The sequence below is a fragment of the Physella acuta genome, unplaced genomic scaffold (assembly GCF_028476545.2).
Source record: "Physella acuta isolate Inbredline_101_S28 unplaced genomic scaffold, ASM2847654v3 ptg000409l, whole genome shotgun sequence".
NCBI classification, from domain to species: domain Eukaryota; kingdom Metazoa; phylum Mollusca; class Gastropoda; family Physidae; genus Physella; species Physella acuta.
Genome location: NW_026731928.1, coordinates 244,958 through 267,703, shown reverse-complemented (window position 1 = coordinate 267,703; position 22,746 = coordinate 244,958). Strand labels below are relative to the sequence as shown.

General features: G+C 32.3%; 2 protein-coding genes across 2 annotated transcripts; both read right to left on the bottom strand.

Annotated features, from left to right (window-relative positions):
* Positions 1-679: 679 nt before the first annotated feature.
* Positions 680-15,879, bottom strand: LOC131942498 (uncharacterized). The gene is made up of 17 exons (XM_059302402.1): positions 15,756-15,879; positions 15,013-15,103; positions 14,651-14,742; positions 13,682-13,812; positions 10,781-10,928; positions 9,287-9,432; positions 8,276-8,411; positions 8,007-8,102; positions 7,573-7,697; positions 7,116-7,213; positions 6,094-6,178; positions 5,367-5,438; positions 4,842-4,940; positions 4,497-4,550; positions 3,417-3,521; positions 2,722-2,817; positions 680-2,240 (listed from the first exon to the last, which is right to left on the bottom strand). The coding sequence occupies exons 2-17, from the start codon at positions 15,084-15,086 to the stop codon at positions 2,037-2,039; spliced, it is 1,761 nt and encodes a 586-aa protein (XP_059158385.1). The 5' UTR covers positions 15,087-15,103; positions 15,756-15,879; the 3' UTR covers positions 680-2,036.
* Positions 15,880-18,662: 2,783 nt separating this feature from the next.
* On the bottom strand, positions 18,663-21,243 carry LOC131942508 (uncharacterized). The gene is made up of 2 exons (XM_059302411.1): positions 21,221-21,243; positions 18,663-20,372 (listed from the first exon to the last, which is right to left on the bottom strand). Exon 2 carries the CDS (start codon positions 20,324-20,326, stop codon positions 19,106-19,108), a length of 1,221 nt encoding a protein of 406 aa, XP_059158394.1. The 5' UTR covers positions 20,327-20,372; positions 21,221-21,243; the 3' UTR covers positions 18,663-19,105.
* Between the last annotated feature and the right edge of the window lie 1,503 nt (positions 21,244-22,746).

The window sequence follows — 22,746 nt, the reverse complement described above, 5'->3', positions numbered from 1 at the left end:
AAAGTAGACAATGTGATCTTCTAAACTAAAAATTTAATCAACGTAGACTACTGTTTAATCAAAGATATACTCATTTAAGTTTTCATCCTAATTAACTGAAGCAGACAATGCGATCTTCTAAACAAAAAATCTCATCTACGTACAGTTTAATCAATTAAGTAGTCAGCCTAATTAACTTCTGGAAAAAAAATTCCGACAGAACAAATGTGCTTCAACTACAATGTTAATCCAAAACAAAACATGGCTTTAGTGAAACTTTTGTGATTCATGTTAGAATAATAACTCAATTCACGTCCACTCTAAGAGATAACCTAAGATAATCTACGGGTGTTAATCCAAAACAAAACACGGCTTTAGTGAAACTTTTGTGATAAATGTTAGAATAATAACTCAATTCACGTCCACTCTAAGAGATAACCTAAGATAATCTAAGGAAATTATGTCAAAAGTCTTAAACGGTTATTTGATTTTTTTTTAAAAATACAAGATAATTTTGAGTATTTTGTGATAAAAGGTTATATAAGAGTGTACATAGCTGCATAGGTATATTTTATTGGTATAAATTATACATTTATCACATACATTTTATTTTATAAATTAAAACTAATATTACCAGACAATAAATGCTTATAAAGTGGAAAAACAATTATTACTTAAAAACATAAATTAATTCCAATAAGATCCCCATCAACATTGTTATAAAGTGTATTATGCTACATGTCGCATTATTGAACTATAAGCGTATGTACATGATCGAACACACGAGTTAAGCAAACAACGTTTAAAGTAGAGACGAACAATTCAACTCACGGTAATCAAGAAATGAGCTTTTGATTTCGATTACAACACGATTTACCTTCCGTAAACGAGAAAATAAAACAAAATATTCTCGAATACATTTTTACCGTGTATGGGAAACAGGCTTTACATTTGTATAGTTATCGAGTAACAGTAATAGGTATAGCTACTTTTTGCAAATTCTAAGGATTGAAATGTTAAAGGTATTTTTTTAAAGCAGAAAATTATGAAAAAAACTCGAAGTTGGAGTATTTTGAGTTAAAAGTTTATCCATTATATAAGAATTAACCTAGCTGGATACGTATATTTTATTGGTATAAATTGTACATTACCGTTAAAATTATGACATACATTTTATTTTATAAATTAAAATGTACAGCAATACCAAAATTGCCAGACATTAAATTCTTATAAAGTAGAAAAATAAATGTATTAAATAAAAACACAAATCAAATCCAATAAGATCCCCATCAACAGTGTTATAAATTATATTTTGCTACAACATATCTCATTATTGAACTATAAGCGTATGTACATGATTGAACACAAGAATTAAACTAACAACGTTTAGAGAAATGACGATTCATTCAACACTTTATGTAAACAATTAATTGCATTCCATATTCTCTTAACTATTAATTAAACTTTACATTCTACATATAAATTAACCATACAGCACATTTTCCAATAAATTACTTAGCAACAATAATCACCATACACATAATAGGACTTTAGGTTACTAATTGTGCCAAACAATATTTTATGTTCGATATTACTCAAACGATTAATGTATATACCAAGTTCTCCATACGAAATAATGGGTATACCTAATTATATTTAGCATTAATTTATATACATAATCATATTTACCATCAATGTACTCACACCATTATCCATACATTAATGTGTATACCACATTCTACATAACATTAATTAATAAACCACATTCTCCACACCATTACGTTATGCACTAAATTTTGCTTACAATTAATTTATGCACCTCAATCTCCATACCATTTATTTATACAACATACGTAACATTTTCATATATTAATTTATACACCACAATCTACATACCGTTAATTTATAAAACATGCGTAACATTTTCCATACATTAATTTATACACCAAGTTCTCCAAAAATGTATTTATACTCCACATTCTCCATACCATTAACGTAACCACCGCCTTCTAAAACGTATTAACTTCTACTTCACATTTCTCAAATAGCTAATGTTTTTATAACACCCTCTCTCCAAGCAGCGCGTCATGTTCCGCCGCCCCATTTTCTATGCGCACTCTGTGTTGCATGTTGTCGTAGAATGAACTCACAGAGCCGTTCTCATCAGGGAGATGTTCTCTAGGAGATGCCAGCCTTCTCTCACAGTGTCGGCCACTGGCTACACAGTGTCGGAAAAAATTCCGAGCCGCATAGTAGCCACGCTGTGAAGGAAATAATTTAAACGTTTAGTTGTTTTTTTTTAATCAAATATTAAGTTATAATAGTGTTTAAGTTTTATATTTTTATAATTAATGCGGTTCAATTTTTCCCATAATTTCTGAATAGAATAAAATAACATTGAGTGTTTTGGGCTGCCCCGATTTTCATTTTGATCACTAGTTACAAATTTTGTTTTAATTAAAAACGAACGATAATTTTGGAAATTGTGGTCAAGGTTGAGTAGAATTCTCAACAAACATATCTGCTATTTGCGCCAAATTATGCTTAAAGAGATTCCTAACCCGTAATATATTTGTAATGTGATCAGCTCTAATATTAAAAAGTACATTTGTAATGTGGTCAACTACAATATAAAAAGAACATTCGTAATGTGGTCAACTACAATAAAAAAAATACATAAAATTGTTGTGTGGTCACCTCCAATATAAATTACCCCAATTTAGAGAATAAAAAAAGACTTACGTCAATAACAAATTCCTTGTCTGCTGGTTCTAGATCGTAATCCGACGTGCCGACATGTCCTGTGTTGATACCAATCGTCCTGTCTACGTCTTGTTCCTGTATGGACAACAAAGTGCATTTTTAAAACAACGAAAAAAAAAGACGTTTTAACATTACTAGCACACGTAGGATTAAGTGCCTGGCGACATAACCAACAAAGCATTTAATCAGAAATGTGGTATTATCAGTAGGTATTAGGTCTGGCTGTGGAAACACTAAATGCGTAAAAGGGTCATCTCCTATTAAATTAGTTTAAAGACATAGCAGCACATTTTGTTTCGAGGGTGTATAATCTATTATTGTTATTTTTTAATTAAAAATTTTTCAATAAAGAATAAGAACTTTACCAGGTACTACACATTAATTAAGGAAAGTGAAACAAAACAAAATTCGAAGGTCTCATTTTCGTTCTGATAGCTAAATTTGGTACAACATCAGAGGCTTTCAATCTTGCAGGTTATTTACTTCAGATTAAGAATTGCATAAACCGTAATTGGGTGCTAAATATTTCACATACATCGTAAAATAAACCACACATTTCAATGACGTCACCAACCACACAGCACATTTCACTGACGTCACCAACCACAACAGACATTTCACTGACGTCACCAACCACAACAGACATTTCACTGACGTCAACACATATGACTCACATCGACGTAAATAAACTTCAGGTTGGTGTACATGGTGTTCTTCAACGCCTTGAGGAACTGGACAAACGACGTGATCTCCTTCCTGCCATAGCCGTGAATTCTTGTCTGCGTCACACAAACACAACACAAATCAGTTTATTTAGAAAATGGGTCATCCATAAATGACGTCACGCTTTTTTGACGATTTTTACCTCCCCCTCCCCTCCGTCACACATCGTCCCAAAAAGCCAGACCCACCCACCCCCCTAAAATGACGTCACACCTCAGCCTACAACCCCCCCCCCCCTCAAAATTGCAGTTGAATTTTTTTTAAACATCGATATTTTTACAAAATCTTGTCTGAACTCTGTCAAAATAGAGTATTTTAATCAATTCCTATTACAATTTATTAAAACAGTTTTCTAAAACGCGATATAACGTCTAAAATTCGTTTTCTAACATTGCTTTTTTATAATGCAAAAGTGTGACGTCGCACCATCTGACCCTCCCCCCTACCCTTCATCACACACTGTCACAAAATTACGGATCCCCCCTCCCCCTACTAGTGTGACGTCATTAATGGACGACCCCAAACACCATAATTAATTTTCATCTGATCAAACAAATAAAAGTTTCCTTTTTTTTAAGCTAACTAGTATTTACTTGTCTGTAGTGAGAAAAAAAAACTTTATTTTAATGTAATGTAAACTCAAACAGCTTTTTCAAAGAACGGATATAGAAAACTAAACAACTATAAATTTATTATTTCATTATTTCACATAAACGCAAAATACAGCGGGGAAAATGTGCAAACGGTAAAATGCAGAAATACAAACTAATTGTGTTTATACACTTTCCTTTTGTTATAATTTGTAGGAAAGTGTTTTTACTATGCTACTATATAGGCTACATGTGGTCATTTTTGCCAGTTTTTGTACATGTTCGATTTAAAGGCGAAAAATCTCTTTCCCAATTTGTTTTGTATCTATCCGGTCACCAGTCTTATCATCGGTTAATAGTATTAACCCGTTATTATATTATGTACCCAAACAGACCTTATATTTCGGTCATTTTCTAATGTTAACAAAAAAATGTTTCAACCTGCATTCTTATTCCCCTTTCCTCAAGGAAGTGTAAAATCTCTGGAATTGATATCTAAAAGATCAAAAGATAGATTGCATATTATATGTATAATTATATATATATATATATATATATATATATATATATATATATATATATATATATATATATATATATATATATATATGTGTGTGTGTGTGTGTGTGTGTGCGTGCGTGCGTGCGTGCGTGTGTGCGTGCGTGCGTGTGTGCGTGTGTGTGTGTGTGTGTGTACGTGAAAACATTGTATCTAATAATGTAAGAAATCTGTTAAGTATTCACTACATTGTCAGGTTGGCACACAATGAATAACAAAGTTCTTTACCGTGCCAGTTCCATCCTTGTCCAAAAGATCCAAGACATTATCGACGGTAATGTTGTTCCCAAACAAAATTGTTGCATTTTCTTCTGAGAAGACCTCGGTCTGTTGAGAATGGGTTTTTATTAAAATGTTTTGTTATAACTTATTTGATACGAATCGTGTGGGTATATATATATATATATATATATATATATATATATATATATATATATATATATATATATATATATATATATATATATATATATATATATATTTATATATATATATATATATATATATATATATATATATATATAAGAAAATATATATATATATAAGAAAATTCAAATCTTTAATTTTAATAGGAAGTAAACAAATGCTTTAATATTCACTCGAGAAACTAATTCAGAATTCTCCAAAAATGTGTTTGTTTTTTTCTTTACCAAAATTTAACATATTTTCTAAAGCTATACACTGTTTAGAATACCTTGTTTTTTATATCAATTGTATAGGTAATTTTTTTTAACAGTATTCGTAGCTACTCACATCTCTTAAAGCATTTTCTAATTCATCTCTTTCAATATGCTCCAGGTCTTTTTTGTTGTGTTTATCTAGAGCCTACAAAAGTGTATAATCAGGTTTAGAGTTTGACACGTCTCATATGTCTAAAATTAAATAAATCTAAAATGTCATGAGTCTTAAATGTCATAAATACAAAATGGGAAAATATAGAATGGTTTTAAGTCTAAAATATTTTGAGTGTAATATGTTAAGTTTCAAATGTTTTAAGTCAAAATTTGCTTATGTCTATAATACCACATGGTTAAAATGCCATATGTTTAAAATGCAGTGTGTAAAAAGTCATGAGTCTAAAATGTCAAGTGTCTAAAATGCTGACTAAAATGCCATGTGTCTAAAAATGCCATGTCTAAAAATGCCAAATGTCTACAATGCCATATGTATAAAATGCCATATGTATAAAAATGCTATTTGTGTAAAACAGTTATATGCCTTATGCCTACAATGCCTTATGACTTAATGACATTTGTTTAAAATGTCATGAATAAAAAGCAAGACGACTTTACATCATGACTAGGCTACATAATAATCAACCCAATGTTTAACTAAACAGGTTTTTTGACAAGGGTAATACGGTAAAACGAAACTGAAATAATATGATTTTTCGGATTTCAACATAAGCGTGTTTTTGTCATTGTAACTTTTTTGATCTGACACGCTTTTGTATTCCTTATATTAATAAAGGCTTACTAACAGTCATAAAAGCTTCAACGGCAGTCACAATCTTTCGGTGTTCCCTTTCGGCGTTTGCCCTTTCCTGCATCTTTTTGCGTTTTTCTCTGCATGGAATCAAATATTGTCAGCGAATATATGTAAAGAAACATACAAGTCATTGTGTGAAGGTTGAACTGACCCATAACAATTTTGGAAGAAAAGAAACACATACGAAAGTGCCAGAGTCTAAACCCCCTCTCAAATTGAAATAGAATTTATATACACAATTTATTCTTCACCCAAGGTCTGCCACCCCTCCCCTCCCTGGAAATTTAAGTCCGCCCCTCTCCCTTCGGATAGTTTTAAGTACCCCCCCCCCCCCCACCTCGGTGAAAAATGTCTGAAATATAAGCACTGGATAGTGCGAAGAAAATGTTTTGAGTATTACGACTCATAAAAGTTAAGAACTACTGACGTTAGTGCAAACAAAGAAATTTTAAATGCTTTTTAAAGTAAAGTAAAACGGGTGTTTAATGTGAAGCGAATGATATTTGAAAGTAAAAAAAAAACCTGCTAGTGAGAAGACAAGACTAGCATATCTCTAATGGAAATAAAATGAAAGTAAAGAAACGCTGAATCTAGGGCTAGGAAAATTAACTTATCTATACACTTTTTGAAAGCAAAGAAATATGTTTGGAAGGAAAAAAAACATGCAAGAGAAGCATATTTTTTTTTAAAAAAGTAACACTGATGCTAGTGAGAAGAAAAAAAACGTACAATTTTGAAAAAAAATAGATTAATTAAATAAACATTGGTATTAATTGAAAGGAAAAACACGTATAATTTTAAAAGAAAAACATTTGTTATATTGCAAAGAAAAAACTTGGATTATTATGGAATAAAAGCAAAGAAAAAACATAATGTTGAAAAAAAAAACATTTTTATATTGAAAAGAAAAGACACGTATAATTTTGAAAAGAAAAATGCATGTTTATATTTGAAAGAAAAAAACACGTATATTTTGAAACAAAAAGTGTTATATTGGAAAGTAAAAACACGTACTCAAACAACTTAGTTGTCTTTACTGGCTCAGCTGGCTCATTGGTCCCAGCTCTGGCTTCAAGGCTGAATCTCATTATCTCGGTCTCGGCTTCGTCGTACTGTCGTAGAAAATATTTCCTTTAATTACCTCATTACTTGATGAGAAAATTACGCTATAATCATATCATAAGTTTTTATTTTTTGAAAAATACGCTCTAATTGTTTTTTAAAATATATTGTTTTTTTTTTAATTTTACAAACTATACCGTAATCATGTTTATTTGATTTTGTACTAATATTAATTAAAGATAAAGTTCATAATCAGCAAACCAATCAAGTATGAGATATAAGTGTATAATATAGGAAAAAGAGTTGTGAATGATAATATTAATATTTACTAATGAGTGACTACTTATAAAACTTGAAATTATTTTTTAAAGTTGACATTGTTACATGTGACGGGGGTTCAAAAACTGACCAAAAGAAAGCCGAGAGTCTTCTCATTGCGAGGATAGAACCTTCTGGACATGTTGCTTGAGAAGTTCTGTAAGGATGTCATTTTGGTGAGTAGGGAGTCTTCTTTCCTCATCGACAGGTACCAGCCTAGAGTTGGATATTTAAAAATGTACGTACGTTTTTATTTCTGTTTATGTTTGTTTGTCGTTGTTGTTTTGTGTTTTTTATTTGTGTTTTTTATTTGTGTTTTTTTTTTTTTTTTTTTTTTTTTTTTTTTTTTTTTTTTTTTTTTTTTTTTTTTTTTTTGGTTGTTTGTTGTTTTTTATATTTATCTTATTAAATTAATACTTTGAATATGTTTTTTTTTCTGGCTTTTAAGTGACATGTTTCGAGGCTAATGGCTTGTACAACTTTAGTCCTGTACAAGAATCCCAACCCTGTGTGTACGTGTCTTACCGTCGTAGCAGTGTAGCGGGTAGTTGCACAAGACTCCCCCGTCCACGTAGGTATCCGCCTGTCCGTGTATGTCGTAAATCGTCGGCGAGAACACGGCTGGGGGGGGGGGGGGGGGGGTGAAATAGTGGATCAGATTAAAATCCAGTTAATGCATTTAAATTTTTAATAATTAAAAAATAATATTAAAATACGTTCATAACCAGCAAATGTTTTTATATAAATCAAACGTTTAATTAGTTTTAAAAATAAATTAGGGTTAAATGTATAACCTGGTATTGCCATTGTCATGCGCAGAGCATCTCTAATTGGCATGTCTGGAGTGGTCTTAGGGTGACAGTACTCAGACCTCATTTGGTTGAGGTTAGTCACAACAACACACAGCTCGATGTTCCTGTGTTTGTATAGCTTTAGGAGGAGAGTATAGAGGAGTTAGGGGTTTATTCTCACAATTTGTTTAAAGTTCAACTTTGGCTCATAAGTATAGACAAATTTAGGGGTTTATTTACACAATTTGTTTATAATTAATCTTTTGAACATGAGTATAGAGAAATTAGGGGTTTATTTTCACAATTTGTTTATAGTTAATCTTTGGAACATAAGTATATAGAAATTAAGGTTTATTTTTCCAATTTGTTTATAGTTAATCTTTGGAACATGTGTATAGAGAAATTAAGGGTTTATTTTCACAATTTATTTATAGTTAATTTTCGGAGCATAAGTATAGAGAAATTAAGGTTTATTTTCACAATTTGTTTATAGTTAATCTTTGGAACATGTGTATAGAGAAATTAAGGTTTATTTTCACAATTTTTTAATTGGAACAAGTATAGAGAAAAAAAGGTTTATTAAGTTTATAGTTCAATTTTGGGAAATACATTAACATAAATTAAGGGTTCGCACAGCTAAATAGTTTTTTTTTAATATAGCTACAGCAGTAGGTGTTCAATTCCGAGTTTCGTTAAAGTTAAAGGAAAAATGAAAGGTTTTTTTTCAACTAGTTGATTCTTAACTTCAGAACTTGAGAATATAAAAACTAGGTTTATTTAAAATTTAGAAAATCAGTAGGTCATATACAGAAATCAAAGGCTATTTAATATAAGAACGAAATGGAATTAATTGAATATTGAAAAAATATATAACATAACTAAAGATTAGAAAAACGAATCAGGTCTTTTGCTTTATTAGGACGAAAAAAAAAGTTGTTTAGATCAAAGTGCTTAAACTACAAAAGTCTAGACTATTATTTCAAAGCTACCAACACAAATTGTAGTAATACAAACCTCATAGAAGGTCATATCCGGGTTGTTTTTCTCTGGAGATTTTTCTTTGATCTTTTCTCCCAGCCAGTCCCGAATTCTAATACCAGGATTCCAGCCAAATTTCCTCAACAAATTGGGCAGCAGACTTAGGTAGCCACATGAATGATCTAAAAGAATGACACATTAACGCGATGATACATTATAATAAAACAAATCTAATCCAAGATATTAAGTGGAATTGAAATATATATATATACATATATATACATATATATATATATATACATATATATATATATATATATATATATATATATATATATATATATATATATATATATATATATATATATATATATATATATATATATATATATATATATATATATATATATATATACATATATATATATATATATATATATATACATATATATATATATATGTATATATATATATAAATATATTAATATTGCCTCATCCATAAACAATCTCACACTGCTAGGGGGCTGAATGCGATAAAATGTATTGCTGATATTTAAAAAATATTACAAAATTGAATTGAAGGTTGTTTTTTTTTTATTTTCATTTTTTTCATTTGAATCTGATATTGGTCCTGATTACCAAAATTTTTATTTTTTTTACATAATATTGATTTAATTTCCTCACAAACAGGACAACTACTCAATTAATATTTTCAGCGAAAACATCTCAGCTTGATTATATCCCTTTACCAAAATAAAATGAAAAATTAGGGATGGGGTGTAGGCCCCTATATGCCGAAGTTAGACGTCGATTTAGAGGATTTCAATTTTCTGACTATCATAGCAATGGGGAAAGTAGTATACGTTACATCGTGGATGGACCATCTCTAATAACTACACAGAATAGCGTGGTTGGACGATAGGGCACGTGACTCCTAACTCGAAAGTCTCCAGTTTGGATCTGTTACTCAAATCCATACGACATCCCTGAGTCCATCAAGCTTTGAAGATTACGAAATTCACGTTCGGCAACCAAATTGACCACAATATCCCTTTTTAGTCCAGGTTAACAAAACACATGAACTCTACCTCATCTGTTCTACTGACAGTTCCACAAGAGAACTTTAAGGGGAAATAAATACCAAAAAAATGCAATATAATAGAATATTAATTTTACTATATCTACATGAACCATGCTGTTATAACATTTAAAATGTACATTGTAAATTACTCAAGATACTAATTGAAACCCACAGGGGATAAATCACAGTTGTCATAGTTATCTATTTTTAAGTACACTACATGAATATGGAACTGACTCAAAATTTTCAAAAAAATGGACTTTATCACGTGTGGTCTTATATATCATTATATATATATATATATATATATATATATATATATATATATATATATATATATATATATTCTTTTGTTTTTTTTTTAGCATTCACACAAAAATTCAATCCGTACGTTGAATTTACCGACCAAACATACAACGTACAATAAAATTCAAACAAATATTTTATACCTAGAAAAATGTCTCGCGTGTCGACTTCGAAAAATGTCCGGATGTCTTCTGAATTGTACCCTAGAGCAATGAGGGCAGCAGTTATGGCCCCTGCGCTGCTGCCTCCCAGTCGCTTCACATTGTTCATCAAACCCAGCTCTTCTAAATACTGCAAGAAAATAAATGAACAAATCCTTCATAAAACCCAGCTCTTCTAAATACTGCAAGAGAATACATGAACAAATCTTTCATCAAACCCAGCTCTTCTAAATACTGCAAGAGAATACATGAACAAATCTTTCATCAAACCAAGCTCTTCTAAATACTGCAAGAAAATAAATGAACAAATCCTTCATCAAACCCAGCTCTTCTAAATACTGCAAGAAAATAAATGAACAAATCCTTCATAAAACCCAGCTCTTCTAAATACTGCAAGAAAATAAATGAACAAATCCTTCATAAAACCCAGCTCTTCTAAATACTGCAAGAAAATAAATGAACAAATCCTTCATAAAACCCAGCTCTTCTAAATACTGCAAGAAAATAAATGAACAAATCCTTCATAAAACCCAGCTCTTCTAAATACTGTAAGAAAATAAATGAACAAATCCTTCATCAAACCTAGCTCTTCTAAATACTGCAAGAAAATACATGAACAAATCTTTCATCAAATCCAGCTCTTCTAAATACTGTAAGAAAATACATGAACAAATCTTTCATCAAACCCAGCTCTTCTAAATACTGCAAGAGAATACATGAACAAATCTTTCATCAAACCAAGCTCTTCTAAATACTGTAAGAAAATACATGAACAAATCTTTCATCAAACCCAGCTCTTCTAAATACTGTAAGAAAATAAATGAACAAATCCTTCATCAAACCCAGCTCTTCTAAATACTGCAAAAAAATACACGAACAAATCCTTCATCAAACCCAGCTCTTCTAAATACTGCAATAAAATACACGAACAAATCCTTCATCAAACCCAGCTCTTCTAAATACTGCAAGAAAATACACGAACAAATCCTTCATCAAACCCAGCTCTTCTAAATACTGCAAGAAAATAAATGAACAAATCCTTCATAAAACCCAGCTCTTCTAAATACTGCAAGAGAATACATGAACAAATCTTTCATCAAACCCAGCTCTTCTAAATACTGCAAGAGAATACATGAACAAATCTTTCATCAAACCAAGCTCTTCTAAATACTGCAAGAAAATAAATGAACAAATCCTTCATCAAACCCAGCTCTTCTAAATACTGCAAGAAAATAAATGAACAAATCCTTCATAAAACCCAGCTCTTCTAAATACTGCAAGAAAATAAATGAACAAATCCTTCATAAAACCCAGCTCTTCTAAATACTGCAAGAAAATAAATGAACAAATCCTTCATAAAACCCAGCTCTTCTAAATACTGCAAGAAAATAAATGAACAAATCCTTCATAAAACCCAGCTCTTCTAAATACTGTAAGAAAATAAATGAACAAATCCTTCATCAAACCTAGCTCTTCTAAATACTGCAAGAAAATACATGAACAAATCTTTCATCAAATCCAGCTCTTCTAAATACTGTAAGAAAATACATGAACAAATCTTTCATCAAACCCAGCTCTTCTAAATACTGCAAGAGAATACATGAACAAATCTTTCATCAAACCAAGCTCTTCTAAATACTGTAAGAAAATACATGAACAAATCTTTCATCAAACCCAGCTCTTCTAAATACTGCAAGAGAATACATGAACAAATCTTTCATCAAATCCAGCTCTTCTAAATACTGTAAGAAAATAAATGAACAAATCCTTCATCAAACCCAGCTCTTCTAAATACTGCAAGAAAATACACGAACAAATCCTTCATCAAACCCAGCTCTTCTAAATACTGCAATAAAATACACGAACAAATCCTTCATCAAACCCAGCTCTTCTAAATACTGCAAGAAAATACACGAACAAATCCTTCATCAAACCCAGCTCTTCTAAATACTGCAAGAAAATACACGAACAAATCCTTCATCAAACCCAGCTCTTCTAAACACTGTAAGAAAATATATGAACAAATCCTTCATCAAACCCAGCTCTTCTAAATACTGCAAGAAATTTCATGAACAAATCTTTCATCAAATCCAGCTCTTCTAAATACTGTAAGAAAATACATGAACAAATCTTTCATCAAATCCAGCTCTTCTAAATACTGTAAGAAAATACATGAACAAATCTTTCATCAAATCCAGCTCTTCTAAATACTGCAAGAAAATTCATGAAAAAATACTTCATCAAACCCAGCTCTTCTAAATACTGTAAGAAAATATATGAATAAATCTTTCATCAAATCCAGCTCTTCTAAATACTGTAAAAAAAATGAACAAATCCTTTATCAAACCTAGCTGTTCTGAATACTGTAAGAAAATACATGAACAAATCCTTCATCAAACCTAGCTGTTCTGAATACTGTAAGAAAATACATGAACAAATCCTTCATCAAACCTAATTCTTGTAAATACTGTAAAAAAATAAATGAACAAATTCTTTATCAAACCTAGCTGTTCTGAATACTGTTAGAAAATACATGAACAAATCATTCATCAAACCTAGTTCTTCTAAATACTGCAAGAAAATGCATGAACAAATCCTTCATCAAACCTAGCTGTTCTAAATACTGTTAGAAAATACATAAATCATTTATCAATAATAGCTCTTCTGAATACTTTTTTTTTAAAAAACTCATCAAAACAAATATTATGAATCCAAACCAAAATATTTTTTAACGAAATGTTGGAAAAAGTGAGCTTATCTGCACCCAATAATATTCGTGGAACTAAAGTCAGTTGTAGTGAAATAAAAAGTCCTTTGTTGACGCTGGTATATGTGTCATATTATAGTGTGAATTGTGATTTTAAAAAGATCTTTTGTGCCTACCTTAATGCAGCCAACATACGCTAAGCCTTTGTTCCCGCCCCCTTCAAACACGAGGTTTTCAAAAGAAAAATTGTACTCTCTAGGATCAGGTGTGTCTATTGTTAGCTGCTCCGGGTAGCTGTCTGCACTGGCTAGAGAGAGAAACAAAATAACAGGGAATAAGGGACCACCCACATTAAATTCATTATCTGAGATTAAAGATTTTTTCATGTCATGCTATCTGCGTTAGTTCGTGTTTAGTTTTCGTCATTAATTTTAGTCTTAGAGAGGAATAAGCACAGAGATTTAGAGACTATATACAGAGTTCTAGAGACTATATGAAGGGCTCAGTGGAAAAAAGTACTTAAGTTACATTTTTTCAAAAATGAGTTAAGACCGGTATATTATTTGATTACCTACCCTTAACCATCCCTGTAAATTTGGGCCATGGAAAAAGTACCGAAGTAGCTTAATTCAAATACTTTGCATCAGCTGTTTTGGTATTTCAGCTTCAATTTAAAAACTTATTGTACTCATTTTTCTCAAAACTCTCAAAATACACTTAAGTACTTTTTCCACTGAGCCCTTCATATACAGATATCTAGAGACTATATACAGAGTTCTAGAGATTATATACAGAGATCTAGAGAATTTACACTCATCTAGAAACTGCACAAAGATCTAGAAACTATACAGAGATTTAGAGACTATATACAGAGTTCTAGAGACTATACAGAGATTTAGAGACATTACACAGACATTTAGAGACTATACTTAGAAATCTAGAGGCTATACGCAGAAAGCATACATTTTCTAATAAAACATAAATATTTTTTAAAAAGACGAACAAAAGGCTAAAGGCAGTATTTTTCCCCAAACATTTCTCAGATTTACGTCAGTAGGTAATTCAAAGGCCACTGTGGTTAAAATAAAATCACACGTCTAAATTTTGTATAGTCAGCCGGCACCCTACCCTACAAAAAAACGTACCTATGATATCCTCTGTGTTATCAGTCGAGTCTACACTAAGTCTTGTGTTTCTCCAACGTGTCTCCTCCTCTTTTTGTATTGCGGCATGATATCTGCGGTCAAATACGTAAATCTTTAAATTGCTTAAAATATGCGTGAACGTATGCACATATTATATTTGGAATTTTTCTTAATTAAACTACATTCTTTCAAAGCATGTTACTTTGACGAAAATAAGTGATTCTTACAACGTAAAAATGTTTCGGTCTATACGTATAAGCATAGGTAGTAACTGTGTTTGGCTAGGTAATCTACAGCATGAACGGTAAATTGGGAGCCTTGTTGTTATGGGCCCAAATGTCACGGACCCTAATTATACTTACTTTTGAATGTCAGTAAAGACCTGCTGTTCATTAGCACCGTGACGTCCACTCCGACATAGTATACAGTTCCCCATCCAGAGGAAATATGTTCCTGTTTATGTGACACACGCAATACATCAATCATGTACACATCAACATTCTTCTTCAAACAGCTTGCTAGAATAGAATATAATATAATCTCTTGTGATTATTTCTTGTCGTAATCTCATAAAATGGTTTAATTCCCACATGTGTTACGTTTATTAAAGGAAACATTTCACGGTTCAGTGAGATGCAGATATTTCAATATATGTAAGTGGAAAATTCCTTTGTTATAAATCTACTTGCATATGGTATATATGTGTTCGAGTGTGTGTATAACTTGTAAATCAATACAGTATATTTTATCCAAAGAGATTTGTGAGTGATGTAAATATAACAGTGTGTGTCTGAATGTTATACATATATATATATATATATATATATATATATATATATATATATATATATATACATATGTATATACATATATAGATAAATAGGTATTTATAAAGAAATATATTATATGTATATTTATATACCTATGAATAAAGACAAGAATTATATATGTATGTATGGATGTATGAATGTGCTACATAAGTTATCCAAATACACACAGAGATCCTGGTTTTATACTATTACCTACAGCCTTACCAGATCACAAGTGACACAGTGTATCGCCGGCCAAGAACCAACTGGAAATAAACACACACAAAAACACTTACCTCTCGAACTGTTTCCGTGTTTGATGGAACACCGCTGCAGCTTGTTGCTATTCGATGTATTGTTTTTTCGCGGCGATATCACAGGTGACAGCTGGTCTCTACACACGGTCCAGGTGTGCTCAGGTGAATAGAGCACACTGTAGTGTGTTGTTCGCCTATAGACTTGAGATCAATGGAAGGTTAAGTCGAGTAAGCGGTTCAATGAACTAAATATTCATGCACTGATTCACAGCTATTTGCACCCGGCTTAGTTATAAATAGTTGTTAGAAGCGATCATCACATGAACAGGGTTGTGCATATATATATATATATATATATATATATATATATATATATATATATATATATATATAGTATACATGTGTGTATATAAATATTTATATACATGTGTATATATAGGCCTATATATATATATATATATATATATATATATATATATATATATATATATATAGTTAATTATATATTTATATATATTACATTATATATATAATATATGTATATATATTTATATATATATTATATTATAGAGTAAATATATCGATATACATATATTGAGAGAGAAAGAGAGAGAAATTTATAGTGGCCAGGGTTGTTCATATATATATATATATATATATATATATATATATATATATATATATATATATATATATATATAATATACATGTGTGTATATAAATATTTATATACATGTGTATATATAGGCCTATATATATATATATATATATATATATATATATATATATATATATATATATATATATATAGTTAATTATATATTTATATATAGTTAATTATATATATAATATATGTATTTATATATATATTATATTATAGAGTAAATATATCTATATACATATATTGAGAGAGAAAGAGAGAGAAATTTATAGTGGCTGTAGGATATATCACATAACAGCAACTTTAGCTGTACAAATTAGTCAAAAAAAATTACAGTTTTTTTGTGCACTTTCTTCTTCGTTCTCAATTTTTAGCCTTATCTGCCCGAGGGTTGGAACTCGAGACTTTTTTTTTCGAATTTTAACAGCCATGAGCTTTGCCGACGCTACCACGTGTCCAACACAATTAAGTATACATGTCAACTAATTGAGTCCGATTTCAGCCTGCTTTTCTTTTTGGATTATCATCCATAGTCTTTGTCCAACCAAGAACAATCTACAAGGCAGCAGTTGTTTGATTTTGGAGTTGTCTCTCCTAGAAGAGTTTTTGTCCCTAGCTGTCGAGCCGCATTTGCCCCGAGAGATCGAACTCGAGACTTTTCGGTTTAGCAACCATGAACTCTACCGACTCGACCACGCCGACCCCTGCTGTGCACTTTGATAGTCTAGTGGTTTTGTAAAAAGAAAACTCATACACACACACACACACTGTTGTGTAAAAAAAAAAACTACGTGAGCAGTAGTTTGAAAGATAGGCAAACCTCCAAACCACTTCCATGACTCATCGCTCCTCGTTAAATATTCTAATAGGTCTGCCTGGAAGGCTCGAATTAATAGTTTTGTAACCAAGCAAATTAAAAAGCAAATTTCTTCTCTGAATTATTGTTAAAATAAGCGATAGTAAGAATGTCAAGGCTATAAAAAGGAATATGTTCTAAACTATTGATATAAATGCAATTTAAATGACATAAACCAGATTGTTTTATGCTAGATCAATCTCTCACTTCGCTCGTAACGTCATTTTCGGTATTTCCCGTTTACATTTATAGTAACTCTCGCTTTTCCCGTTTATTTGACGTGTTTGTGAGCAATGGGTTTATTTTATTTTTTTATTTTTCTCGGAAAGTTGTGGATGCCACGTCGTTGGTGTAATACAGATGCCTAAATATTTTCGAATTAAAAAAAAAACCAGTCGTAACCTAAGTTATATAATCAAGAAGATTTTAAAACAGAAACATAAAATAAAAAAGGTTTTGAAATGTCCTATTTGTTAACATATTCATATATTATTCAATGAAATTGGATGGCTAAGATTGCACCTATTAAAAAAAAACGTGTTCAGATACAGCCCATGTAGCAGGTGAAGCAGAGTTCACCAGTTTTCTGTGATCCTGATACAATGGGATGATGCAGTTGTTTCCCTTACATGGACACATAAGGGCTGGGACGCCCTAATGAATCAAGTTGGGGATCAGAACTCGAGAATCAAAAACCGAAATCTTTAACTTGAATTACACACACACACACATATATATATATATATATATATATATATATATATATATATATATATATATATATATATATATATATATATATATATATTAATGCGCGTGTGTCTGTGTGTGTATTGGTTTTTTTCTCAAGCCACTATCCCTTTTATTTCGTCCTTGAGACAGTTACATTACACCTAACTATATTTCTCGTCCCTTTCAGTTTACACGCTTCTCTGAATTTACACGTCCCTCAGTTTACACGCCCCCACAGTTTACAATCCCCCGTCAGTTTACAAGCCCATCTCAGTTTACAAGCCCATCTCAGTTTACACGCCCCCACAGTTTACAAGCCCATCTCAGTTTACAAGCCCATCCCCCACAGTTTAGAAGCCCATCTTAGTTAACACCAGTGTTTCTTCCAGACTTTTTTCTCCGGGGGGGGGGCACTTGAAATTTTCGGGGTGCGGTAAACTTCGGGGGGGGGGGGGGGCGGACATTGTTAAAAGTATATATTTTCTATATAAATTATATACATTTCATTTCGTTCGGGGGGGGGGGCGGTAAAAAAAATTCGGGGGGGGGGGGGGCTTCGCCCACCCGAAGAGATGCCTGGAATAAACTCTGGTTAACACGCCTTTCACGGCGTCTGTTGACTATACTTAACCGATAACTACATGTGGACGAATATGGACAAACTCCAATAATTTTATCAATAAAAAACACATTTTCAGTTATTAGAATTTATTTACGTAAAAGCTTCTACAAAACATTTATCAGGACGATTTTAAGAACAGAAATATTATTTGAGTAGCTTTTTACTATAAAATATTTACAAAGATACACCATTTAATACACAAGAAGAATATCACAGATCTAGATATACACTAAAAAGAAAAACATGGAGTTAAGCATAAGAAAAAGTTAATGAACGTAAAAGGTTTTGATTTTAATCAACACTTTGTTTTTAAATAACTGAAATATTAATCAATATTTTTTTTAAATGCTTAATATGTAGAAATACTTGTCCATATTATGTTAATCACGTATTCATTATAAAATAAATAATACATTTTTAAAAAAAAAATTTATTATTAAGCTTTTGTTAAAACAAATTCACGTCGAACTATTATATAAAGATCAAACGTAAGTATGTGAGTCAACCGATTATTTAATTTACTTTTCTGTTTTTGGAGCTCCTAAAATTTTTTTCTTTAAGTATGCTGCTATAGTTGAACGCACCTTTTTGAAAGTTAGGTTCTTTAACTCCTCTTCTTCCTTTTTGACTTTTTCGGCCTGTTCTTTCCGTTCTCTCAATATTCTCTCTAGATCTCTCTCAGTGCTCCTTAAGTTCTCGTTCAGTTCTTTCAGCCTCGCATCGTAGCGCTGTGTATCAGTGTGGAGTTGTTCTTTAGCAGCGTCGCGATCGGCCTTCAGTTGTTGTTTTTCTCTCTCGTATTTCTCTTTGATTTCTTGCAGCTTCATAGCTTCCTCGACCGCTTTCATCTGCTGGTCGACACATTCGCTCTTTTGTTTGGCGATGTCGATAAATTCGATGAGAACGCCGGTACCTTTGTCTTCATCAACAATTCTCTTCATCAAATCTTCAGCTCTGTGTTTTAGATGTTTCAGTCCCACACGCTTTTTTTCCAGATCACCCATATCTAATTCACACAATTCTTCAGTAATCTTGTTAGCTTCTCTCCAGAATTCTTCTTTAAGGGCAGGAATTTTTTTTTCCACAAGGATCTCATCCCGTCTGTTTTGAGCCAGTTGAAAGTTGGAGTCTTTATACCGCTGAGATTTGCTAATCTCGTCAACGGTTTTTATAAGTCGCGTAATCTGATCGTTGATTTTTTGCTCATCTGTGGTTTTATTATCGAATAAAATGGCTCGATTACTGCATTCGTCCAAAAGTTTCCTGAAATCGCCTCTTTGTTCCTTACACCATTTCTCAAAATCTACCTTGACTTCAAAATTATCCCCGTTTGTCACCACCACAACGCACCAGTTTTTCACAAAATCTTCTCCGAAAACATTTTTCAGAAACTCAACAGTCTGTTTCTCTTCCCTTGTGAACCTCCCACCGTATCTGAAAACCAAAAGAAATGCGTGATATCCCTGGGGGTGCGCGGATATTGCTTCAGTAAACCAGTCCATGTACTGTCCCCACCCATCGTCCCCCAGCCCTGTGTCCTCCACACCCGGGCCATCAACGACTGTAAACTTTACGCCACGGCGCTCTGAGGTTTCCTCATTCAGTCCCCTGGTTTCCGAGGTCGTGTTTCCGCTTGTCTTAAACGCTTTTTTCCCTAAAATGGTATTTCCTGTTGAGCTTTTACCGTTGCCGGTTTTACCTATCAGTAAAAGATCGATTTCCTTGGCTTCTGGATTCATAGTGTCAAGCTGGGTCGTAGTTGTAAGACGCTTCAGGGAGGTAAGACTGAAATATTTTTTAAATAGTTGTATTAAAATATGGAGAGAGAGAGAGAGAGAGAGAGAGAGGGAAAGAGAGAGAAAGAGAGGTAAGAGTTGACCAGTGTTTCTTCCAGACTTTTTTCTCTGGGGGGGGACTAGATATTTCTCCGGGGGGGGGGGGGGGCGGGGGTTCAACATTTTCCGGGGGGGGGGGGCGGTCACTAGTAAAAGTATAAGTTTACTATATAAATTCCATCCCCAAGAGATGTCTGGAAGAAACTCTGGAGTTGACTGTTGTTTTCCTCGATAGCAATTTTTTTAACGTTTTTTTTTTCAGGACTGAAGATCTATGGGGCAAGTGGAGTAGACTTGGCCTGTGTCTCTCTAATCTCGGCATATAAGGAGATAGGTTGGTTAGCACCATGACAACCACCTCTACTCCCCCTATTGTGAGTCAGGTACCTATCAGAGTGGACTCATTCATGTTGTACGGACTTGAACTCGAGTCATTTCGAGTTAGCAGTCGTATGTTCAACCATTCGACCACGCCGTTTCATAGCCATTGATTAAAATATTTACAATTACGATAACAATACTCATACCGAGAGAAAAACATGTGAATGAACATTTGATAATGCAGCATACATTGACAGACAACGCTTCTGTAAAGCGAAATTGTAATGTTAATTCATAGGTCACCTGCTCTATTGGAGATGATCAAGTACCGAAGGTTACAGCATACAAGAAGCTATACGTTACTTACCAATATATCCTTTAGAAAAATGTGTTGAAGATAGCAAATCGAATAAACACAAGAATACTTCATATATAATCACAATCTAGAACATATTAGATATTCCTCTGACTACTCACCTAAGGAGAAATGTGTTTCTAAGTTTTCTAGAAAATCCGCAAAACTATTATATAGTTCGGGAAATCCCAAAATTACCTCTAAGGTTATTTATAGATTAGTGAGCGACAATACAAGTCAAACTACGGCTCAAACGCTAGTCAGTGGCAGCTACAGTGAAGAGATGTCTTGTAGGATAGATGGCACACACATACACATATATAATTGTATATATATATATATACATATATATATGTATATATATATATATATATATATATACATATATATATATATATACATATATATATATATATATATATATATATATATATATATATATATATATATATATATATATATATATATATATATATATATATATATATATATATATACTAGCTGCATCCCGTGCTCCGCCACGGTAAATCTTTTTTAAATGTACCAACTTGGGAACAGAACAAAACTAAACACAACACAAACGAACGCAAAAAAAAACACAAACGAAAAAAAACAAACACAATACTCATAACATAAACACAATTTAAATGCAATCATAAAGGCATATTGCTCACAGTCTAGCCCGTAGCGCCCAATCGCGCCCTTTCCGGTGATTTGCACCCCCCTCAAACTTTCGATTTGCACCCCTGTCCCCCCCCCCCCCCCCCGCCCTAAAATTTTCGATTTCCAACCCCACCCCCCCCCCCCCTTGCAAATTTTTTCCAACCCAATTTGGCGCCCCTAAGGTCGGCCCCCGGGGACATATGCCCTCCCCTCGCTACGCCTCTCCTATAAAACCCCTAGCTTGTCCTCAAACCGAAAGATAGAATAATAATAAGTAAACAGTATCAATAATAGGCAGTATTTAAAATATCCGTGTTTTACCTACAATATTTCACTTTATCCATTCACGCATTTTTTTCCCAGTACTTTAAATTTTAAAAATTTACAATAGAGTTTCATAACTAAAACCATTGCGCACCTAACCCTAACCCTAACCCCAGGTGCCAAAATAGCCCCTGGTGATCTCGAGACGCTCAACTACACATTTCCGTAGGAAGCCGTCACTCCAATATTTTCAAACAAATATTAGGGCTTTGTCAAATAGGGAGGTATTTTTAGAGTGCCCAGCTCAGGCGGAGGAAAACCTTCTCATTTAAGGGACATACATAAATGACGTCATGCTTTCTTTGATGACCCAGAAAAGGCCATACCCTCACCCAAAAATGACGTCATTTATTAATTGATTATAAATGTTTAATTAATTCATATACTAATAAGCAGGATAGTAAAGAATAGTAGTTCTATTAATTCAATAAACGTACTTTTGACATTGTAAAAAAAAAAACAATGGATTGTGAGCCCCTTTCCAACGCTATAAAGCAGGGGTCTCCAAACTTTTCAGCCCGAGGGCCTCATTAACTATGAAATTTGAGTTCGGGGGGCCAGTTTTCTTCCAGGCATGTCTTTGATTTCTCAGGACAAAGTTCCTCAGCCATCACCAACAAACGATTTTTCCTTGGACAAAAATATCTCCGCGGGCCGGATG

Coding starts and splice junctions, on each gene's coding strand:
- LOC131942498 (XM_059302402.1), bottom strand. CDS start 15,086: ATGGGGAACTGTATACTATGTCGGAGTGGACGTCACGGTGCTAATGAA. Junction 10,929..13,681: donor CGTATGTTGGCTGCATTAAG/GTAGGCACAAAA, acceptor ATTTTCTTGCAG/TATTTAGAAGAGCTGGGTTT. Junction 2,818..3,416: donor TGAAGTTTATTTACGTCGAT/GTGAGTCATATG, acceptor TTGTCCATACAG/GAACAAGACGTAGACAGGAC.
- LOC131942508 (XM_059302411.1), bottom strand. CDS start 20,326: ATGAATCCAGAAGCCAAGGAAATCGATCTTTTACTGATAGGTAAAACC.